At 41.4% G+C, this 21,807-nt stretch overlaps 2 protein-coding genes across 7 annotated transcripts in view; one reads left to right on the top strand and one right to left on the bottom strand.

Annotated features, from left to right (window-relative positions):
- RTF2 (replication termination factor 2) overlaps positions 1–21,807 on the bottom strand; it is a 60,703-nt gene that overhangs the window by 18,545 nt on the left and 20,351 nt on the right. The window lies entirely within an intron of this gene.
- The window catches only part of LOC114599665 (putative beta-1,3-galactosyl-O-glycosyl-glycoprotein beta-1,6-N-acetylglucosaminyltransferase 7), a 34,888-nt gene that overhangs the window by 7,229 nt on the left and 5,852 nt on the right, over positions 1–21,807 (top strand). Inside the window, exons 1-6 of one of the 6 annotated variants that reach the window (XM_028735260.2) lie at positions 1,552–1,872; positions 6,941–7,104; positions 7,538–7,671; positions 8,869–9,907; positions 11,297–11,392; positions 12,357–13,774. In XM_028735260.2, the coding sequence (XP_028591093.2) occupies positions 8,929–9,907; positions 11,297–11,392; positions 12,357–12,586 (1,305 nt within the window). In that variant the 5' untranslated portion in view covers positions 1,552–1,872; positions 6,941–7,104; positions 7,538–7,671; positions 8,869–8,928 and the 3' untranslated portion in view covers positions 12,587–13,774. The other 5 variants (XM_028735261.2, XM_028735259.2, XM_028735263.2 and 2 more) reach the window with 5 other exon arrangements.

The raw sequence follows: 21,807 nt of genomic DNA, 5'->3' as shown, positions 1-21,807 counted from the left end.
TTTTATTGCCTTAAGCATTTTGACATACGGCATGTCTGCTTGGGCTAAGCCCACAACAGAGAACTTTTTTGTGCACCATCAGGAACGTACACATTTTATTGTACTTATATGGCTATTTAAGCTTCATTTTAAAAAACCAACAACAACAACAACTACTGCAAACAGTCGCCGGTCGTCACCACCCAAAACATTGCCACCTTCTTTGACGGCACTTCCTGGAACTCCTATGGCTCTACAAGCAGCCATATTTGTTTTTAAAGGGGATGGAGGCATAGCTCTGTTCCGTAGATAGTCTGTCACTATGGGTGGAATTGTCATAAAAAATCTTTGCTGGATGCTGCTCTGCCAGCTATGTAATTGTCACACCGGCATTTTGCCAGCCTGCTGACCTCCAGTCATTTTGGCCTACAACTCCCATCAGTCTCGTGTGCTGCATGGGGATGATGGAAGTTGCAGTCTAAAACATCTGGAGGGCAACAGGTTGGTGAAGGCTAGATTATGCACTAAAATGGCTGGTGATGGTTGATGGTGATTTAACTGGTTTATTGTAGCAAAAGCTTCTGTAGGCAAGAGCCTAAACCATACTTTATATCTTTGGAATTCATGATAAATAACTACTTTAGAATGTTAGTTGTTTTTAGCTTTTGTGGAAATAATTCTGCAGTCTCCTTTTTTAAAAAAAAAATATTAATCAAAATTTCAGTGTTACACGTGCACAATAGCACTGCTCTAAAATAACCGAGTATTCCTGAAAGGCTCAATCTCACTGTGTGAATGAAGCACTCTTCCAAAAAATCACAATGATCAAGTGTTTAATGAAGCAGGAATGGTAGGGTATTAAATTGAAACCTTGCTGCCCCCCAGACACTTTATAGGAACAATTTCTGATTTTAGAACAGGGCTCAGTGCATGGCCCTAACAGCTGAACTGGGGAGAATGGGCACCCCTCTCCCACCTAATTGCATATGTGCTTTTCTAGGCAGCTAGGAATATGCACATAGAAACCCATTTCCGTATGTGCATGGCTCCTCCTGGTTGCATCCAAATGTCTACCCATATTAATTATTATTATTATTATTATTATTAGAACAGCTTTAGTTAAAACTGAGAATTAGAACAAAGCTACAGAATTCTGCACAGAGACCATTTAAAATTTCTTTTCCCCCACTCCACGTGTCCCGCAGCTCTCAATTCATTATTTAAGCTTCCAAACCAACCACTTAAATGAAACACAAAAGCCTTCACACATTAAGATGACGAAAGAAGTGAAATTATTTAGATTGGGAGGAAGGCACAAAGCCAGATTCCTCAGCCTGATTCATTATTTCTTCACTCCTCCCTGGTAGGCAAAAAATCCTTACACTCCTCTCACATGCCTGTCATCAAGTGGAAAGTTTCAGCAACCAGAGAGTTAAAAAAAGAAAAGCACAAGATTTTTTCACATTGTTCACTGTACTCTGCTAGCAGCCTAGAGGTTAAAGCCATACCAAGACTATTTATAATCAACAGCAATGCTTTATCTACAGATCTCATTTAAAAAGACTGGTTTCACTGCCTTAAAAGGCTGTCTGAACAACAACAACAACAAAATCCAGAAAAACACAAGCTATTTTTAATTATGTCATCCAGAACATTATTGCTGCTGAATCCAAAAACACGGGACTTAAGTGGTTAAGGAAAACTAACCCTAAAATACAAACATTTCACGTTAATTATTAACTACTTTCATGTGATGGAAGGTCTCCACATGAGAAAGGGAAGGACCGCATGAGAAAGGGAAGTCTGAATCTGCCTGAAGGGCAATGGATCCTGAGAATTTTCTCTCTCATTTCTCAAATTTGGCTCCAAACAGTCTGCCTTTTCCAGCAGAGGGTGAGTTTATTATTTCTAAACTTTATGGTGTTTTTTTTAAAAAAATTAAATTACAACCTGCTTCAAAATCAGGGCCACTTACAGTGCAATCCAATATCTGCTTACTCTTGAACTTAACAGGACTTACTTCTGAGTAGACATATATAGAATTGTACTGGGGGGGAGGGGGAGATTCACACCTGTCTATTACTCATTTATTCCCTGCCAAAGCATTTTCTTGAATAAATGTGCCAATCTCTTTCTTAGTAGGTATTGAGCTAAAACCAAACAACTAAAACTGGAGAACGGGCTCTTTTGGTTCACTTAAAAATCGAAATCCTTGTGAGTCAGCCAATTTCCACCCCTACCATAAACAATCCCATGTCAGTCACCTCCTCTAACTCCTGAGATTAGCATTTTTGGAACACAATTTTAAACAGTTAATTCTTGTTTGCGAATAAACACGTTGAACAAGGCAAAACAGAATAACTATCTAGTGTTACATATATAGCATTACAGCTGTTGGTTTCTAGTTGGCAGTAATATTTCACTGCAGTTCCTGATTTTAAAAAGAGAAAAGATTTCATCTGAAAAACGAAAGGAAGGGACAATAAAAGTGGCCATCACTTGTACTGGTTAAGTGTGTTCAGGTTCTGTTGAATTCCGAGAGCTCACACACTGCTCCTATTCTTAAACATCTTTTAGGCAAGGAGAAGTTGGTGGTCTGTTTTGCTTACACTGCAGGAAGGAGCAATCGAACGATATGCCCCAGGGTTAGGCCATTCAGACCACCACATTACTGTTGCTTTTAACTCCCCCCACCCAACAAACTCCAACCTGAATCTGGCAGCAAGTCTTCCTCTGTGGTGTGCGGCTCTCTCAAGCATGTGGTTTAATTTGTGGAGGAAACTGATGTGTGGAAGATATTGTCTTGGGACAGACAGCTAGACCCGATGCCCTTCTGGTCTATCCAAGCTTTATGATTTATGTTTTGTGGACAAGGCAGTTTATCTTATTCATGAGGCTATACTATGTGTTCTACAAAATATGCAAAGCTAGGATTTTTGAGCACTGGACATTAAAAAGTTGCTCACCCTGAGCTATTCCAGAATCATGGTGCAGTGTTAGTGCCACTTCACATGGAGCAAACAGTATGAAATCTTCAACACATGCCTTTTATTGTGTACACGGATGCTGGGAACTTGCCATAAACCATGGTTTCTCAATGCACCTAACATGGGCTCAGATGAAATGATGAACTATGGTTTGGCAACTTAGGACCACATCTGCGGGCCTGTGATATGGGGGTGGGAAATTTCCTGGGGGGAAATTCATGCTTCATTTTTCTGTGGAAAAATAATCAGTTTTGTATGTTCACTTGTAACAATGAATAGGTACTTAACTGCAAATAAAATAGGAGGGAAGTGCGGCAGTTTCCAAGTTGTAATTAATGCTTTTCAGGTGATTATTTCTAGCAAGTATGTGAGTCTGCACATCAACCACAATTCTTTGGGTTCCTAATTTTGTGTCAACAGTTTTCAATACCTTTACTTTTTTCTTGTTAAATGCAAACTGCACAAGTAAGTAAATGCTGCTATCTTTAAAAGTTTACAAGTATTCCAGTAAAAATTTCTACATACTAGAACATTTGAACCACATTAAGTGCTCCCAAACTATGATTTGCAAACGCAAACTTAAAATTTTATTTTATTTTATTGAAAACTGTGATTTGGAGGTGAGGCACTATCAACGATTTGACATAACACTGGCCAAAGATGTTTTTTTTAAAAAAACAACCTCTGTGAGAGACTGTGCACCAAACCATGGTTTGGCATTATGTCTGAACTGAGCCACTGTGTACATACTGTGAACTATATGCAACATAAGGCAAGTGACAATCTACACATGAAATTTCACACAATGTATTTAGGGAAAACGCAATGTGAGAACTAATCGCGAGACTCATAATGCATACTTTAAGAAGCGGAAAAGGAATCTGGATATGGTGAAGATCTATCATTGACAGAGCTACAGATTGTATGAGTCTCACAACAGCTTCCATCTAGCACAGTAGTGTTTACTTTGAATGACAGTAGCTCTTCAAAAACAGTTGAGGTAGTTATCTGAAACCCTGAAGTGAAGGCGCTGATGAATGAACCAGTGACCGATGGCATACAATGCACAGGCATGACCACTGAGCTTTGGCCCCCTCCTCATTAAACATTAATACACGCATCACCATTACAAAATAACTTTTCTCAAGCTTGCAGCAGTTAGTAAGAAAGGAATGGCTGTACTTTACTCAGAGTCTGTAAAGGTTTACTTCCAAGTACCTCTATCTGCTCCAATTCCGTCAGCAGCTCTGTTGTGTCTTTGCGGTACAAACTGAACACAGGCATCATTCTATTATCCTATGAGATTCGCCCCACGAATCCCTCTAAATAGCTAATAAGGAAACGGAAGTCTCAAAATATGCTTCAATTGTATACTCAAATGTTATTAAAAAAAAGAAAAGGAAAACACTCTTTGATAGCAGTGAAGTTTCTACAGCATGATAATCAGAGATTGAAAAACAGAGTAAAGATGGTGGATATTGCAAAACTCTAGGTTGTGGGTGTCTAACGGGTCAATTACGATCTACCGGTCAATCACGGGGTGTCTCTGGTTGATTCTGGACATTCTTGGGACCCCGATGGCCCCCCAAAAGAAAAGCTCAACAACTTTGGCTCATCCTCCCCCCAAATAGCTCAACAACTTTGATGGGTCACTGCCAGTTTTTTTTTATAGTGAGAGTAGATCTCAGTTTCTTGGAAGTTGGACGTGCCTGCTCTAGGTGAAATCTGATAGATAATCCCTCCACCACCTTACATCTATTGTTGGTGAAATGTTGTCTCTATTTTTCAAGGGGTAGGTATGATTTCAGGGATACCTTTAATTTTGTATGCATTGTTTCATTAAGTTTCTAGAAGTTAAATAACTAGCCAGAACCATCCTGTTTCTGTTGCCCCTCCTCTTTGGATCCAACACAGGAATCATCCTCTTTATCAATTAGACGGTTTAAAATTCTGTGTTATCTGTGTTAAGAGCATTACAGCAAAAACAAGAGCTTCAGGACGACGACGACTGAGGAGGAGGCGGAGCTGCAGCCGCAGCATTAAGCTGCTAAACACGCCCCCCGGAGACACCTGGTTGGCTGCCTCTGGTGGGCGTGGGCGCCAGCCAGGTGAGGAGGGGCGGGGGCTAAGGCCCCCGGCCAGGGGCGGAGCTCGGGCTCCCGCCCACAACCACTCCCCTCTCTTCCAGGGAGGAGAGTCTTTGTAATAAATTTGGTGCACTTTAAGGTGCACTGAAATCACTTGTAAAGAAAAACTAAATGGCATTATTAATTGCCTTTATATCCTCCCTAAAGAGTCCAGGGTGGCAAACACACAAGTGACAAAACAACTAAAATATCTGAAAACAATTCAATACTAGAAAAGGTCTCTACTAAAAAGACTGGTTGAAAGAGGAGGGTCTTCTGTAGGTACTGAAAAGATAACAGTGAGGGCACCTAATATTTAACCGGAGGGAATTCCAAAGGGTTGGTACCACCATACTAAAGGCCTGATTCCTATATTGTGTGGAGACCACCTGATAAGATGGTACTTGCAGGAAGCCTTCACCTGCAATGATCAACGACTGGATATATAATGGGTGTGAGACAATTAGGAAAAGCCACTCAAAGGGGAACATAAAAAGAAGGAGGAGCTTATGAGGAGGGCCAGGAAAACTACATTTAAAGTCACACCATGGCAGGATACACAACATGCAGCCTCAGAAAAAATTCTAGTGCAAATGCACATCAACCCAAATGTACTGACACTAAAGCATCAGTGCTGCTAGGGCCGTTTTCTCTTTCGCTTCTTTCTGAATTGCAGACGACATATTATTAGGACAATGTTGTTTTCCTAGCATCTCTACTCAAAAGAACAAAACCTTTACTTTGAAATATCTGCAGAACAGAGACACCGGCAGGTGGAGAAGAGTCTTTAGCAATCTGTTTTTGATGCTGTTGCTTGGGCAGTAATACTTTGTGTTCGAAACAGTGGCATGGCAAGCAGGGAAGAACAATACGATACGATATCTTTATTGTCATTGTCCCATACAGAACAATGAAATTGAAAAATCTATATAAGACATTCAAAACCCCCTAAAAACTCTGAAACCCTGTTTTAAAATACAATATACTCCTATAGAGACTCCTTATACTGCGTTTAACATCCCTATTTCCATCTGTGAAATGCTGCAGCGTGATGTCCTGGTGACACTTCCTGTCAAACGTGTCTGGAGTCACATTTTGTGTGTCCTGCCACAGCCTGACCTTGAATACAGCCGGTGCTGGCTCTCCTCCTACCTAGCCTCTTATAGCAGGGAAATGTCAGTTCCAAATGCAAGTGGCTTCAGTCTGTCTCGGTAGGCAGGGTGGATTTTACGGATGCAAACTGCTTTTCAGTAATGTTTACATGTGCAGAGGCTTTTAAAGCCTTTAGTGAACTGTAGGGACTTGCTGACCCCCAATGCTCTGCTCACGCACTTCCCGGTGGCAGTGTTGTTACAACATCAGCCGTAGGTCTGCCTAATCCAGAGCGATTTTCAACTCCCTTTTTTAAAAAATCGCTCATCCACCGTAGCACAGCCTTTCTGGCTTTGTGACACAGCCAGAGCTTCCCTACTGTAACACCCCTTAAACACACTCATAACCCTCACAACAGGGTACATAATGTCCATTATGCTAATCTATTCTTGGCTCTGTTAGTCACTTGGCAGCAGACTGCAACCTCAGAGCAAGCGTGATTCTGTTTTGCTGAGAAAACTTTGCGCCCACCTTTCAAAGACTCCCTCCTCCTCCCCCTTCTTCCCCCTCCTTCCTCACATCATCCAAAACCTGATGCGAGAACTGAACCTTTGCAGATTCAGTGGACGCATGAGGCTTGCATTAAGAATACGCCGGACTGCTTCCATGTGTATGTTTACACAGTAAGCCAATCCCCTCTGAGCCTCCAAGCAAACGCTATTCTGCTGGGACTACTATTCCTGATGTTTTTCTTAGGCCCGCACAGGCAGCACCGCAGAAGAGCAGTGTGACTAAGGCAGAGACAGGAGTAAGCAGCAAAATGGATGCATCTTCCATCTAGCACTACACAGAAAGGATTTCATCAGCACAATGAATCGGGGGAAAGGACACTCTTCTGACTTGAAGACCAGGATAGACGGGTAAGGGAAATGAGCTGCATTTCTTCTGCGAGTGCCTTCAGAATGTGTTTCGTTTTTGTTTTGCATGTTGTCCCTTGAAAGCTTGCAGTCAGAATATGTATGCAGGTTGAATAAGTGTAACTGATTAAAACTAAAGCTTAGATATTACAAAAAACAACAACAACAACACAACACCAGCTAAATAAAAAAATATAATCTAAAGATTTTGCTGTGCTGGCTGTTGATCAGATAGGAGGAATTCAAATTATCATCAGTGCTGGACAAAATAGCAATCACATGATATTTTTGATTCCACATATTGGCATTATTTCTACTGAATAAAGTTTTCAAACCTGGAAAAACATGGTGAAATCCATAATGCCTGACCGCCTATTTAGGGTCACAAAGCATTTCAATGGACTGCTCCTTCTGCTAAATATTTTTTCCCCTCTAGTACTGCATATATCCAGCATCTAAGAGTTCAAGGACAGAGACTTGACTTCTGAGCTGCAAGAAAACATACCACTGTGCTGAGAGGCATAGGATGTGACAACGAAGTCAAGTTTGTGTAAGACCACATTCAGAAAGGTAAACATGTGAAATAGTAAACAATTTTGCCAAAATAGGTCTGGAAGCATCAAATTTACATAGTACAGCAAGGCAAAACAATGTTGCTACGGTTAGAATGTTTTACCTAGGAGAACATTGAAGTATGTTAAACACACTGATTTTCATTTTATAAACTGCATTCAAAAGCACGGTTAGTGCTAATAAAATGTAAATAATAAAAGTGTTTTAATTTAAACTTTGTTACAACAGTGGCAACAGTGTGGCCTTTTCTGCAGTGACAAATTGCTGTAAAAGTGGTAATGTATTGGTTGTATTACTAGAACAGAAGATCCCTACTCTTCTTGGAGAAAAACCCATTTAAGTAAAGGGATAGTGAATCATACATATCAGGCACGTCCAACTTTCAAGAGACTGCGATCTACTCCCAGTATAAAAAAACCTGGCAGTGATATACCCATTGTTATTGCCAAGGGTTTTCGAGCTCTTTTGGGGTACTAACCAAAGTTGTTGAGCTTTTTTGGGGGGGGGGGTTAATTAGTCCCGCGATCGACCAGGAACACCCCTGCGATCGAAGGGTTGGACATGCCTGATATATATGATAGCATGCATGCTAAAAAAATTTATAAATCACTGCCAGGATCCAGACAATTGTTCATCTAGACCCACATAAGCAACAGGACTTTGCATTGTGTCTCTCAAGCCAGCAACTATGCTCCCACCCCTCAAAATACTGAACGGTAAACCCAGGGAAGTTGCAAAAGCAATTGCACAAAGGGCAGGCGGGGAGGGGGTGTGGATACAAAAAAATAATAATTAACAAATTAAAAGAGCTAGATGCAACTAAATAGCTCTTTGGATCCTGGTTTTAAAAGATTAGACATTGCATTTTTTCTCAGACTTAAACCCTGTCTCCACCCTTCCAGGAACAAGGTATATTCAGCCTAAAGAAACTGCAGAATTGCTGAACTGATATCAATAGAACGGATTTGGTAAAAACCACACCTGCCACCATCATGTCTGGTTTTACCAGGAACAAAAACTGAAAATTGCTTCAACAAAAACCTACAGCCAACTGCAGAAGCTTAAGCCACAATTAAGCCTGTCTTTCAGGAAACAAAATTTTTCAAAAGTTCAATCCTGGTTGCCTCTAACAGAATGAACACGTCATCAGGGTGAAGGTAACGAAACACTAATTTTCCTTTCTCCCCCTCACAGGTACAACTGAACGCTGTTTCACTGAACAATGGTAAGAACAAAACAACTGGAGTGCAAAAGATGAACCTACTTGAGACAGCAAAATCAGGCTTTTTTATATGCATCGTGGGTTGCATTATCATCTGTGCTTTCGTCTACGTAAGGAATACAATCCCCAAGGAAGGCGATGAGCAAAAATTCCTCCCAGAATTAGCAGAGTGTGGCGATTACCCCGATGAGCTTTGCTCGGCCCTCTTTGATGGGAAAGATGCTGCTCCTCAAATTGGCCACTTGTGCCAGCAGGTTATCCGCAGGCAAGAAATGTCTACCTGCATACAGACGCCTTGCAACTGCTCGACACTTCAGAAGAGACTTCACTTCATTACAAGTCCTCTGTCAGAAGAAGAAGGCAACTTCTCCTTTGCGTACATCATCACCATTCACAAGGAGCTGGACATGTTTATAAAATTACTCAGAGCCATTTATGTGCCTCAGAATGTTTACTGTATACACATTGACAAAAAATCATCAAAGGATTACAAGTCGGCTGTGCAAACCCTGGTTAACTGCTTTGAAAATATTTTTATCGCTTCGAGGACAGAGAATGTTGTCTATGCAGGATTTTCCAGATTACAAGCCGATATCAACTGTATGAAGGACTTGATTCATTCAAAAAATCAATGGAATTATGTTATTAATCTTTGTGGCCAGGATTATCCCATCAAAACTAATAAGGAACTTATGCAGTACATCAAAAGCAAATGGAATGGTAAAAATATGACCCCAGGAATTGTTCAACCGCCTCATATGAAATACCGGACACATGTGAGTTACAAAGAATATGTGCATTCAGAAAAATCTTATGTGTATCCAACGAAGAATGTGAAAAGTGAACCTCCCCATAATTTGACTATTTATTTTGGGGGTGCCTACTATGTACTCACAAGAGAATTTGTAGAGTTTATACTGACTGATACACGTGCAAGAGATTTGCTTGAATGGTCAAGGGATACCTATAGTCCGGATGAGCACTACTGGGTCACCCTCAACCGCCTACCAGGTAAGCAGCTATTTATACTGAACACTGTTTCCAAGTCTTGAATATTCAAGTACGAAATGCCAGGTGCGAAATGAAAAAAATAATCCTGATTTTTAAGGGGCTTTTCCTGACTCCGCACAACCCATTGGTTGTTGTTCTTGTGTTTTTTGTTTTTATAAAAAACTATAGGCAGGAAAAGCAGATTTTTTTTTCAATCCTTAGGACCTATCTGAATGTATATTTTAAGAATAGAAATCAGGCCTCTTCTACCTTTAAAGAGAAAAACAACACCGTAAAACCACTCGGTATTGATATAGGGTCTACCAATTCCACAAACTGTTACGATACTAGGTGTTCTAGGCAATGTTTATAACAGGAATAAGGAGGAACTAGATCCAGATGATAGGCCAAGTTTCAGCACAATGGTGGCAGGCAACCAATTTTTTGCCCATGTGGTTTGAAAATAAATTCTGTCTCCAAAGGCTTATCAACTGAGTGTTGAGGCTTGCAAAGCACCACACCCAGCACTATGCAAGTACTGGGTGTCAGCTGACTGGTGGTGTCCATAAACCCTCTGTCAATCTAGTTGCATTATTTACCTGCTACACATCTGGTGTCACATAGGCCAACGGGTGTAGAACGTATGGGCATGGCCTTTGACAAAACTGCTCACAGGCTAAATGGGGAGGCCCAAACCTTGGTTAAGTGGGACACCCCCTTTCTAGGTTGGTGGAATTGTCCCATATGAGGGTCCGCAGTCGTAGATTTAGAAGTATGAGCATGAGACTGGAGACTGGAATTAAAGGTCTCACTCATGCAAGCTCTCTCAACAGCATCTCCTATCTGCCTGCCAGGAATAGCAGAGTCAGTAGAATTCATTCTAGTAGTATCTACAGCCTTCTAAGCTCTCTTTCCTTCTTTTCCTTAGAGAGCTCCTGGCAGGCTGCTCCTTGCAAGCAATGGGGAATTATAAAGGGTGTTATGCCACAGTCCTATGCTGAAGCAGTTTCCCTACATCAGGCACGATCACATCTTTCTGGAACGTGTGGTGCTCTAATGGAGAATAATTGGCACCCCTGAACCATGCAAGTTCATATTGGGCAGAATTTTTCAGAGGCCTCTCCAGATGTTGGGACTTGCATCACTGAATTTTGACATAGCGATGAAGGACTCCTGCACTACCACCACCTTTCAGAACAAAACGCAGTGCTTTTCTAAAGAGAGCTATGATTGCTGAATATTTAGTGTATCTCATGGGATGAGGAAATATTGGAACTGCAAATAGAAGAGGAACCCCCAGTCCAGAAAAGCTCGGGATTGCTAGCCACCCCTTGGGAGTAACAATACTGAGAGGTGGCCTATGAATTCAAACAAAATAACAGCTAATGTTGCTTTCAATTTGGTTGTTAGATGCTCCAGGTGCAACACCAGATGCACAGTGGGAAGGAAACATACGTGCTATCAAGTGGAGAGATCAAGAAGGAAAAAGCCACAACGGTTGCAAAGGTAAATATAATAAACTGCACACAGCACACATCCCCGGGGACAGCCATCTGCCAAACACAAAGAAAGCACAACTTCCATGCATTTGGAAACCTGCAAGTTGTACAGCAACAGAGCTGATAAAACTACAGCCGGTGAAGGGATGAGTTGCTTCTACTGGATAACTGTAACTCCTTTCCTGTAATTGGTTTCCAATACGTACCTCAATATTCATTCACAAAGCATTTTTTAAAAAGCAACATGCACTGACATATGTAGGAACAGATATAATGGGCTGAGAATCCAGTAGCAATTTTACAGCAATGTGTTTATTTATACCCCCCAGCTTTCAGTGATGGCGCTCAGGGTAGCATACACGATCATCACCCCCTCAGTTTATCATCACAACTCACCTCAAGTGAGCTTCATGGCTGGGTGGGGATTTTAACCTGGGTCCCATTCCTAATCTGACAAACTAACCTTAATACAGTACCAAACTTATTTAGCTTGCACCTAAGAAACACATGGTTTGTGAATAAGAAAAAGGGTTCATTTATTCCTTAAAGATCTGCATTAATTTTGAAACAGATCTGGATGCATTTATGATGGATACTGCACGTCTAAGAAGTCCCATCCTTTGTTGAACATGTTCAGAGAGATAGTATTTGTGCAGGATCAAAAGCAAATGTGGTTAAAAAAAAAAGGAATCCTAGGGTTTAGTGCAGGCATAAGGCAAACTCGGCCCTCCAGAGGTTTTGGCATTACAACTCCCATCATCCATAGCTAACAGGACCAGTGGTCAGGGATGATGGGAATTGTAGTCCCAAAACATCTGGAGGGCCGAGTTTGCCTATGCCTGGTTTAGTGGGACCTTGCTTAAACAACAGAACTGCCTTTCCCCACCTCTAATGTAAAATGTCCACCACATATTTCCCTTTCTGTGTTGCATGCAATCTGGGGTTGTCAATTTGCTATTTCGCTTTTGCAGGCCATTATGTCAGAGACATTTGTGTGTATGGTCTTGGGGACTTAAAGTGGATCCATGAATCTCCCTACTTGTTCGCCAACAAATTTGAGCCGGCAACCTATCCACTTGTGATGGAATGCATGGAGAGGCATTATAGGCGTAAGGTACTCCAGCAAGCTGAAGTCCCACTGGAAGCACACTGGTATTTGCAAGAAGATACATTTCAACGTGAAGCAGAACAACTGAAATAACCATTGCAAATATTTGGAGGACAAAGAAGAACAAAAGGGAAAAAAAGAGGAAAAAGTATACATTCCAAAGCACATATCAGTTATGGAATCTGTGCAATACAGTAGCGTGTTCTATCTCTGAGGGCGTAAAAACGGAAAACATCTTTTAACAGAAAGAAGAGACAATGTGTTCTGAATCCAGTGACTTTACCAATACTGATTTCTCCAGACTACTATCACCATCCCGAAATAGGGCAGCAATGTTAATCAACACTGTGTTCAGTTAAATATTCCTTTGATGAAAATCAAGGAACAAAAATTTTAAATGTTCAGCAGTATTTCAATACAAGCACCACCACCAGCGGTAGCTTCTGGAAGGCACACAGCAGGGACCTCCACAGCAGCAGAGGCTCTCCCTGACAAATTTGCACCCCATCCAGCAGTGCTGCTCAAGGGATTAGGACTGCCCTGAATCTGCCCCCACTCCTCAAAAAATCAAGTTGCACATTAACTAGAGAAGCAACCAGTCTATATACAGTCTACCACCATCCTGCAACTAAGTGAAGAATCTGTGGTAAAAGCTGGAATTCAGTGCACCATATGCCTTGATTCAGGCGGAAGGAAGAATTAAGCCCGTTTACTGAAAAGAAAGCGGCAGTGAAGGAACAGATGGCACTGAACAAAGACATTCAATTATTTCAATTGAATGCCAGACATTATATATGTTTTGAACTGAAAGTTTACAAGAAGGCTTACAGGGAGAAGGTAATTTTATAAACTATTAAATTAATTATTGCCTAAGATTTTGAAACCAAATTTAATTATAACTGTGTGGTGGCTGCAAGTTTTCTAATGTCAGGTAAAAAAAACCCCCTGTACTAAATGCATGGATCTGTTTTTGTTTGCGTGTGTGCTTGTGGTTTTCAGGACAGAGATTTGTATCTGAATGCTTGTTGTTGTTGTTTTAATTTAAGATGAACATGTTAGAACAGGGATGGTCAACAGAAGGCCCAAAGGTCAGATACAAGGCCCAAAGGTCACAAAACGTTTTTGTTTTTTTACTGTTAATAAAAGTGTGTGAAAAGTGACCTATTGTTTCACTTGTAAGAGAAAGGGAGATTATTTTTGAAGCACTGAAAAACAGTTTATTTCCACACTTTAATGTTTTACCTCTCTGAATTTTATATAATAAAATGCTCTAGCAATGCAGCTGGTGCATGTGCTCCATAACTGACTGCTCACAAGCCACTGAGTAAAGCCTTACCAGCTATGAACGAATCCCATCAAGTCACAATATATTGTTGCAAAGGTTGTGTGCCATCCCCAGAATCTGCTGAGCAGCAGCGAGATTCTAGGGGGTTGTGGCTGCTTACCCAGGGTCATGTTTCCGCTGGGAATCAACACACAGCAGAGACTGTCATGTCTTTAATAAATATGGTTTATCAACGCATATTTACACCTGGCTCTACTTTGGAGAGAGGTCAGAGCGATACATCTCAAGAAGGAACTCCTCCCCACAGCAGTGCCGCATCTGATTCCAAGACATCTCTATGCCTCTGTGCCAGCCTGCCAAAGCACCCACATTGAGTTCTCCCTACTTCCTCCTCCTTGTTCCCCGAACACCTTTTGCCAAGCAATTCCTCCCCTTCTGCCTGTTTGTCAAGCCTAGTTTTAAAAGGTGACATTTTCCCTGTAACCCACACCCTTGCTCAGCGTAACCTTGGGAACCTTTGGATTTCTCGGTGATGAGCCATCAACACCTTTTGTCATGCTTATGGCCTCTATTCTGTGAACTGCCCTGAGATTTTTTAATGGAGGCGGTGTATAAATTTAACAGATAAAAATAAATAAATATCCGAGGTGAGGCCCTGGCCTGGAAAGGAAGCTCAGCCTATATTTTCCCCCGCTGGCCCGGCATCTTCCCTTCAATACTCCAAATATTATCTAAATTCTACCACTTTACTAATTTTTAACATTCCCTAATTCTAAATCTGTAACAATGTATTTCTAACCACCACCACCCGGCTTTTCCCCCTTCGGCCCACTGTTTAAGCATGCTTAACTCTGTGCTGGATATAGGCCTGTGTTCAAAAATTGTTAAACCCTCTGTCACCTGCAATCTCAAATGTTGCAAGTCTATTCTACCATCTCATTCCGCTGAAGCTAGCTGACTGCTAGTTTTATTGTCCTTATATTTTAAGCAGAAGATGAAAAGTTTGGAAATGAGCCTAAAAAGACATTATTTAACAAAGAAGGCTCAGAAAAAGATTACTCAAAAATTTTAACCCCATTATAGCTATAAGTGTTTCACAAAAACTTGCTTATAAGTGAAAAAAAATCCTATGATGAGGCCTGCTTTCACAGAGACAGGCTTCATTTTAGGTATGAACCAAGTCTTGTGTCAATGGAAGCAAACACTTGTCCCTTTTAGATCTACCTTCCTATCCACCTCAGCCCTAATTCAGACTTACAAGCTGAACATGCAAATTATATTTATTGGGAACTGCTGAAAGCTGAACTGCAAAGCCGTTTTATGCACAAGGTGTAGGATGAGAGAAAGGAATCTGGATGTGACTCAGAAGCCAGATAATTTCTACTAACGCTGCACATGATCACTGCCGTAATGACGGGCAAAAAGGAATATATGCCAGACAAACATTTTGCTTTCAGCCACTTAACAGAGTGCTCATAAACAGGATCTAGAAAAATAAAAAGCAGCCACAGGAAGGATGCGCCTCACCCAACATCTCTATGCAATCATAAAACACTGACTTTGGGAATAGAGCTTTTTGTTTGCAGGACTCCACTGCTAGTCCTAGTTTGCAGTGAAAACCCTTGTTCCCTGAAAGCTACAGAGCAAAGCCAACAGAGCCCAATTCCTACCTCTGCTCAACAAGCTGATAAGGTTGTTGGGTAGTTTTTCTCAGACATGCTCCCTTTCCCCTCACCATCCCAGAAACAACTGCTACATTCACCATAGGGATCCAGGTCAACGGCCTAGATTAGCTGTTAGTTACAACAGAACATATATATTCAGCAGCCAAAATAGCATAAAAGGGAAAGTGTCTTATGCTCTACCTCCACAAGGAAACCAGAGACCGAGAAATCCCATTGCAGTGAATTCCGAGGTTTCTTAGAAGCATGCCATCATTTTGCGCTTTGACAAATGCTCCTTTCCAGTTGAACACGGAAGGCTTTAGGAGTTATGAATGCCTTCAGCTATGTATACAATAGCGAGGCTTGTTCCTCATTTATAGGTAGAGAATCTAAGCCACAGAAAAGCAGACCGTAGAAACATACTGTTCTACTGGGTTTCTTTCATGGCTTCAAAAAGATCTCACTGTTACCAGCCAGCTAGTGGAGGTGACACCAAGTCTACTGTGCCAAATGAAGGTCCCACCACCACAGTGAAAAAGTAGCCAGGCCTCCTACTGCTTTGACCAGCAGCTTAAGCAGAAAGTCATCAGAACAAGCCATTAAACATTTTCCCACAACCACGAGAATTTTCTTTGGCACTGGAGTTTATTTTAAATAACCTCTAACCTCAGGACAAGTCATCTGCTCCGCTATTTATTTGGGAAACTAACCCCCATGTCCCTTGCTCTCTCAAGTATTTTTTTTTTTAAGATAACATTAAAAAACCCCCACACACATCAGGATATGAATCTTATATGCTTCATACCTTGTAGAGAATCACTGACGTACCACACTTACTTCAAGGTGGGGGGTGGAATTGATATTTTGACTAGATTTAAGCTATAGAAACTGGCAGAAAGCTGTGACTGCTGGTGGGGATTTTTCTCACGCACATCAGTAATTTGAAATTAGCTTTTTAAAAAAACCACCGTAATGCTTCAGTTATGTTTCTCTTTTCAAAAGGGTGTTCAAGCAAGGGACCATAATGCTGGCTTTCTTGTGGGAGCCAGCACGGGATCATAGATCATAGAATTGTAGAGTTGAAAGGGACCCCATGAGTCATCTAGCCCAACCCCCTGCAATGCAGGAATCTCAACATGACAGATGACCACCCAACCTGCTTAAAAAGCTCCAAGGAAGGAGAGTCCAACACCTCTTGTGGGAGTCTGTTCCACTGTCAAACAGCTCCACAATGCTAAGTTTTAGAATCAAGGTCGAGAACAGAGAAAAATCAAAGGAAAGCCACTGAAACACTAGTTAGGACACTAGCAAAGTGTCCATCATTGTGATGGGCTGTATTTATTTTCTGGATTTAGTGACTGGATGTGCTGTAAATAATAACAGTAGTAACAGTAGTAGTAGTAGTAATAATAATAATAATAATAATAATAATAATAATAATAATAATAATATATTTATACCCTGCCCATCTGGATGGGTTTCCCCAGCCACTCTTCCAACCAAGTATTAAAATACAGTGGTCTGTTAAACATTAAAAGCTTCCCTAAACAGGGCTGCCTTCAGATGTCTTCTAAAAGTCTGGTAGTTGTTCTTCTCTTTTACATCTGGTGGGAGGGCGTTCCACAGGGCAGGTGCCACTACCGAGAAGGCCCTCTGCCTGGTTCCCTGTAGCTTAGCTTCTCGCAGTGAGGGAACCGCCAGAAGGCCCTCAGCGCTGGACCTCAGTGTCCGGGCAGAACGATGGGGGTGGAGACGCTCCTTCAGGTATACTGGACCGAGGCCGTTTACTGGTAATCTGGGGCAGGATCCCAGCTTTTCATGATTCCACCCCCTTATAAAAATGAATGCCTCTTCTGTAGGAAAGAACAAAGGAGCTGCAACTGAGAAGTAGTGAGTGAAATTACCAAGTAGTGAGTGGAGAGAGGTTACAGGCATAGGTGGAAAATTGAGTGGGACCTGTCCAATGTCAGGGGAAAGGGAGCACATTTTACCTTTATGTTTTCCCCAACAGTAGCCCCCAAAACTTTATCAGTGGGAGCCACTAACTTATGTGGAAGAAGGCAACAGAGTGCTATGAAGGATCCCCCCTACCAAGAGCTTTTTAATGGTGGAAACCCATGTATGGATGCATCCCTTCCAAAGGAACCAAGCACCAGAAACCCAGTGCAACTAAGACACACATCAGTGAACCAGATATTGTACTGTACATACATATGATATTCAACACCATTGGCAAGAATGTGGTGAGCAGTAGGCCAGCAATTCCAATTACCTTTTGCCACTTTTTGCTGGTGCTGTCGCGACTGTGAAACCCAGTTACAGAATAAAATAAGAAATGCAGCAAGGAATAAACGCTTTCACCTTCAATTACTGAGCCTTTTGAGCATATTGCCTTCATGAAGGCAACTGAGAAAGCTAAAGAAGCATAACATGAAAGCAAAGATTCTCACCACAGCCACAAGAAACAGCAGCACTCACAACAGCTTCTAAGGAGATCGTGTGACCCATGCCTATTACGGCCCTCTTGTTAAAATTCAAAAATTCTGTAAATTGTTATCTAAATCAAGAGAAACAAATGTGGATCCCAGTGGCACGCAAGTGTATGAATAAAAATCTCCCATTCACAAAAGTTTGATTTAAGAACTGATTTAAAAAATCAGAACAGACCACATTTAGCTTGGGCCAATTGCTCTGTTAAGAAGAGAATATACTTGAACTAAACACTGAACTTAATTACTTCAAAGTAGACATGTATTGGATAGCACTGCTAGTGTTGTGAATATTTTTTTTAAAGAACAAATCTTTAATGAGATTTAAAATAGTTGATGTCATAAATGTGTGATCAGCTTTACTGTATACACCTTATCGATTCCAGACGGACTACTATACAGAATGCAAGCAACTTATCATATCCATTGCTGTTTACTAGGGTTGTGCTGGTCACTTAATTATCCTAGCTGCCTGTTACAGCTATATGATTATGTGGAAGGAAACAGCATGCTGCACGGCAGCCAACAAATTCCATGTATAACAAAAGACTTTGCACAATTTCTTTTTAAAGTCATAGCACGTATGTAATAGCTGTTATCACCAAGTTCAGTATATCTGTATAGAGATTCAAATATTGCACCATCTCAAATGAGGAAAAATTTCTTGTCTGAACATCTTGTATTTGTTTTTTTTTTAACCTAGGCATTTTTGGTTAAATGTGACATTTTAATTTTTGCTGTTGTTTTGCTGCTTGTCTACTTTGTGACAGAACTGTTAACTTGTTTACTGGACTTTTTAATATGATTTTGTGATTTTTTTGTGTATTATTTTTATTATTCTGTTCCCTACTCCTAGATTCAAAACATTCAATGAAGAGCAGGCTATAAATACTGTAAATAAATAATAAAGAGACAGAAACCTGCGCAAAAGTGTGCATTGTGATAAGATGAAATGAATCTTCCTTTCAAAACAAAATGCTTAAGATTACATTCAAACCTGCTGCATCAGTCTTTGTGATTTCATTTCATTAGATGTACCTGCAACTAATTAATTAAGTACATTTATTAATTGTATTTCTATTCCACCTTTTTCACCAAGGAGCTCAAGGTGGCAAACATGGTTGTCCCAACTCTTCATTTGATCCCCACACCACCACTCTAGGCGTAGGTTAGGCTGAAAGGCAGTGACTGGCTCAATGCTACCCAGTGCTCTCTCAGGTACAACAATCTAACCACTACATCAGCAACGATAAATCTAAAGATGCTCACAGGTGAACTCTGCTCTGCAGAAGCCTTAACTGGATCTTCATTTGTTTCCAATGTACATATCATTTTGTAACACATTGATCTTTAGGCTGAAACTAAGGGAGACACTGGAAATAGTACAGAAGCACACTACATATGGTTCCATCAGACGTGTTTTGTTTTGCTCCCTCGAAATAGTTAAGTGTGTTGTGCTTCCTCAATACACTAGCATTTTACTCAGGTTCATAAACAAGTTACTTGGCTGGTGACCACTGGCAAGAAATGGCTTGTTTTGACTTTATATTCACAACGGCCTGGTGCACACATCCCATTAAACCATCACATTAAATCATAGTTTATTTTAACTATGGTTCATTGTGACATGCAGACCAGGCCAATATGGGAATTGCTACGAAGTGGTTCCATCCCACATCACAAAGAAAGTGTTTGCAAGTTGAAAAAACAGTTGGTTCTTCTCTCTCTTTCAAAATACTAATGGAGGGAGATGTTTCAACCATAGCCTAGTTACAGTGAGATAAAGGCTGTGTTTGTGTGTGCGCGCGTGTGTGTGTTCAGCAAACTGGGGGGAGGGGGAAATGGAAAATTGTTAAGAGGGTGAGTCACTACATCCCTTCAGAGAGCCTAGCAACTGGTACAGCTTCTGAGCAAAGTACAATAATTAGATTAGATAGGACAAGCACTGTCCTCATCCAGAGCTTCCTTCCTTCCACTGATATGCATCAATGCTACTCATGCTTCAGTTGTTTTTCTGAACGTGCATTTACAAAATGAATCCAAAGTCTGCCCCAGCCCTTGCCCTCAGCTTGCAGCCTAGCAACAACATTCATGTTTGGTAAATCACAGTGAGGTAGTGGCGCAAATAAGCAACAGAATATGTAGTTACAACGAACCAATTTAATAAACTTCTGCTTCTCAAATTATTTTGATATATCAATAGGAACACATTGATCTGGGTTTTGGACAGGCACTGCCAATGAGTTGTAGTGGCTTGGTGGGAGAGCACCTACTTTACATGGAGAAAGTTCCAGGTTCAATCATCAACAAGGTTCACTATAAGGCTGAGTGTATGGGGTGTTAGGGGAGGGGTACTACCTCTGCTGGGGGACATGCTGTGCTCTTTCTGGGGTAGCTTGTCCACCTTTGGTCCCCACCCTGCACTCAGCTCTCACCTGTGGCTCCTAGAAGCTGTCAGCATGTGACAGTGGCCACACCCTGGAAACGGCTTTAACCGGCTGGCTAAACCAGGTGAGGGTAGCTGATGAGCCTCAAACCCTCAGTGGTGAGTTAGAGGCTTGCCCTGTGTGCAGAGACAGGCTCTGGCAAATTGAGCAGATAAGACTAGTAGTGGATTCAACTATCAAGAAGGCGGTTTTTGCACGTGCTGTAGATGGAAGTAGATGATAGATGGGGCTCATCAACCTGGGATGGTAGCCCATCTAGGAGAAGGAGAACTCTGATCCTAAACACCTGCTGCCTTGTGGGACATCTTTGGGAGAAGAAAAGGCTAAGGGTTGTATGGGGGGGGGGTTCACTCTGTTACTGTGTTCTGTTGCATACCATATCGAGGACCAATCCATCAGAAGGTGGGTGCAAACCTTCAAAAATATAAATAATTACAATGTACAAGAACTGGAGCAGTCATTGAGGCTGAAGTGGTACTTGCGAAGATCTCATACGTGATAAAATGTTGTTCAACCACATCAAGAACGCGACCCAGCTGCCTGAAGGTGATGGAGGAAAAAAGCATTCCGACAGGCAGTTCTGGTAAAGCAGGCTTAATACAGGTGATGGCTGCAGGCAATTTTTAGGGGCTGGAAAATAGGCCTTGCAGCTCCAGTAAGAATGCAAGAACACCCAGCATCCAATGTGACGTGGACTCCAGAGCATAGGGAGTCCATAGCATGGGCTCCTAACATAGGGAATGATTGGGTTCAAGAGGCACATCAACAGCTAGCTGGGGAATCTTAATCTTATGAGGTTGTAGTGATGAACACCAGCATGCCATAAGGATGATGGATGGAACCCAGGGACTGCAGAATAGCAGAGCAGGGTGTTCCTCATGCAGTAGGGGAGAGAGAGAGAGAGAGAGAGAGAGAGAGAGAGAGAGAGAGAGAGAGAATATAAAGAAAGAATGTTGATACTAACATTTAGCTGCTGAAACTATTCATCCTTTGTGGGAAAGGTAATCTTTTCCACAATATTTCTGAAAGCTACTTTATACCAACAGACTAGTCATCCATGTAACCCAGTATTATCTATGCTGACTATTAGTGGCTCTTTGTTTTTTTCAGTCTTGCTGCCAGATATCCCATTAAGCTAGACATGTTGAGGATAGAGCACAAGACCTTCTGCATACAAAACATCTGCTTCAACCATTAAGCTATCGCTCTTCCCCATCATACCATTCACAACTATCTCATACACAAGCATTTTTAAAATACAATTCTACCATACAAACAGGAGACTAGAAAGGAGAATAAGGCTTCTGAAAACCATGGCAGCAAGGAAGAATCTGTTTGAAATGGTTTATCCCACCACTGTCTTATTCATCCCTGCTTAATACCGCAATCTCCCCTTTGTTCTTCAACACTGTCCTTGCAATTTCAACCT

This window comes from Podarcis muralis, chromosome 5, assembly GCF_964188315.1.
Source record: "Podarcis muralis chromosome 5, rPodMur119.hap1.1, whole genome shotgun sequence".
Lineage (NCBI taxonomy): Eukaryota > Metazoa > Chordata > Lepidosauria > Squamata > Lacertidae > Podarcis > Podarcis muralis.
Note: the sequence above shows the minus strand (reverse complement) of the source record. Positions and strands in the feature narration are given on the sequence as shown.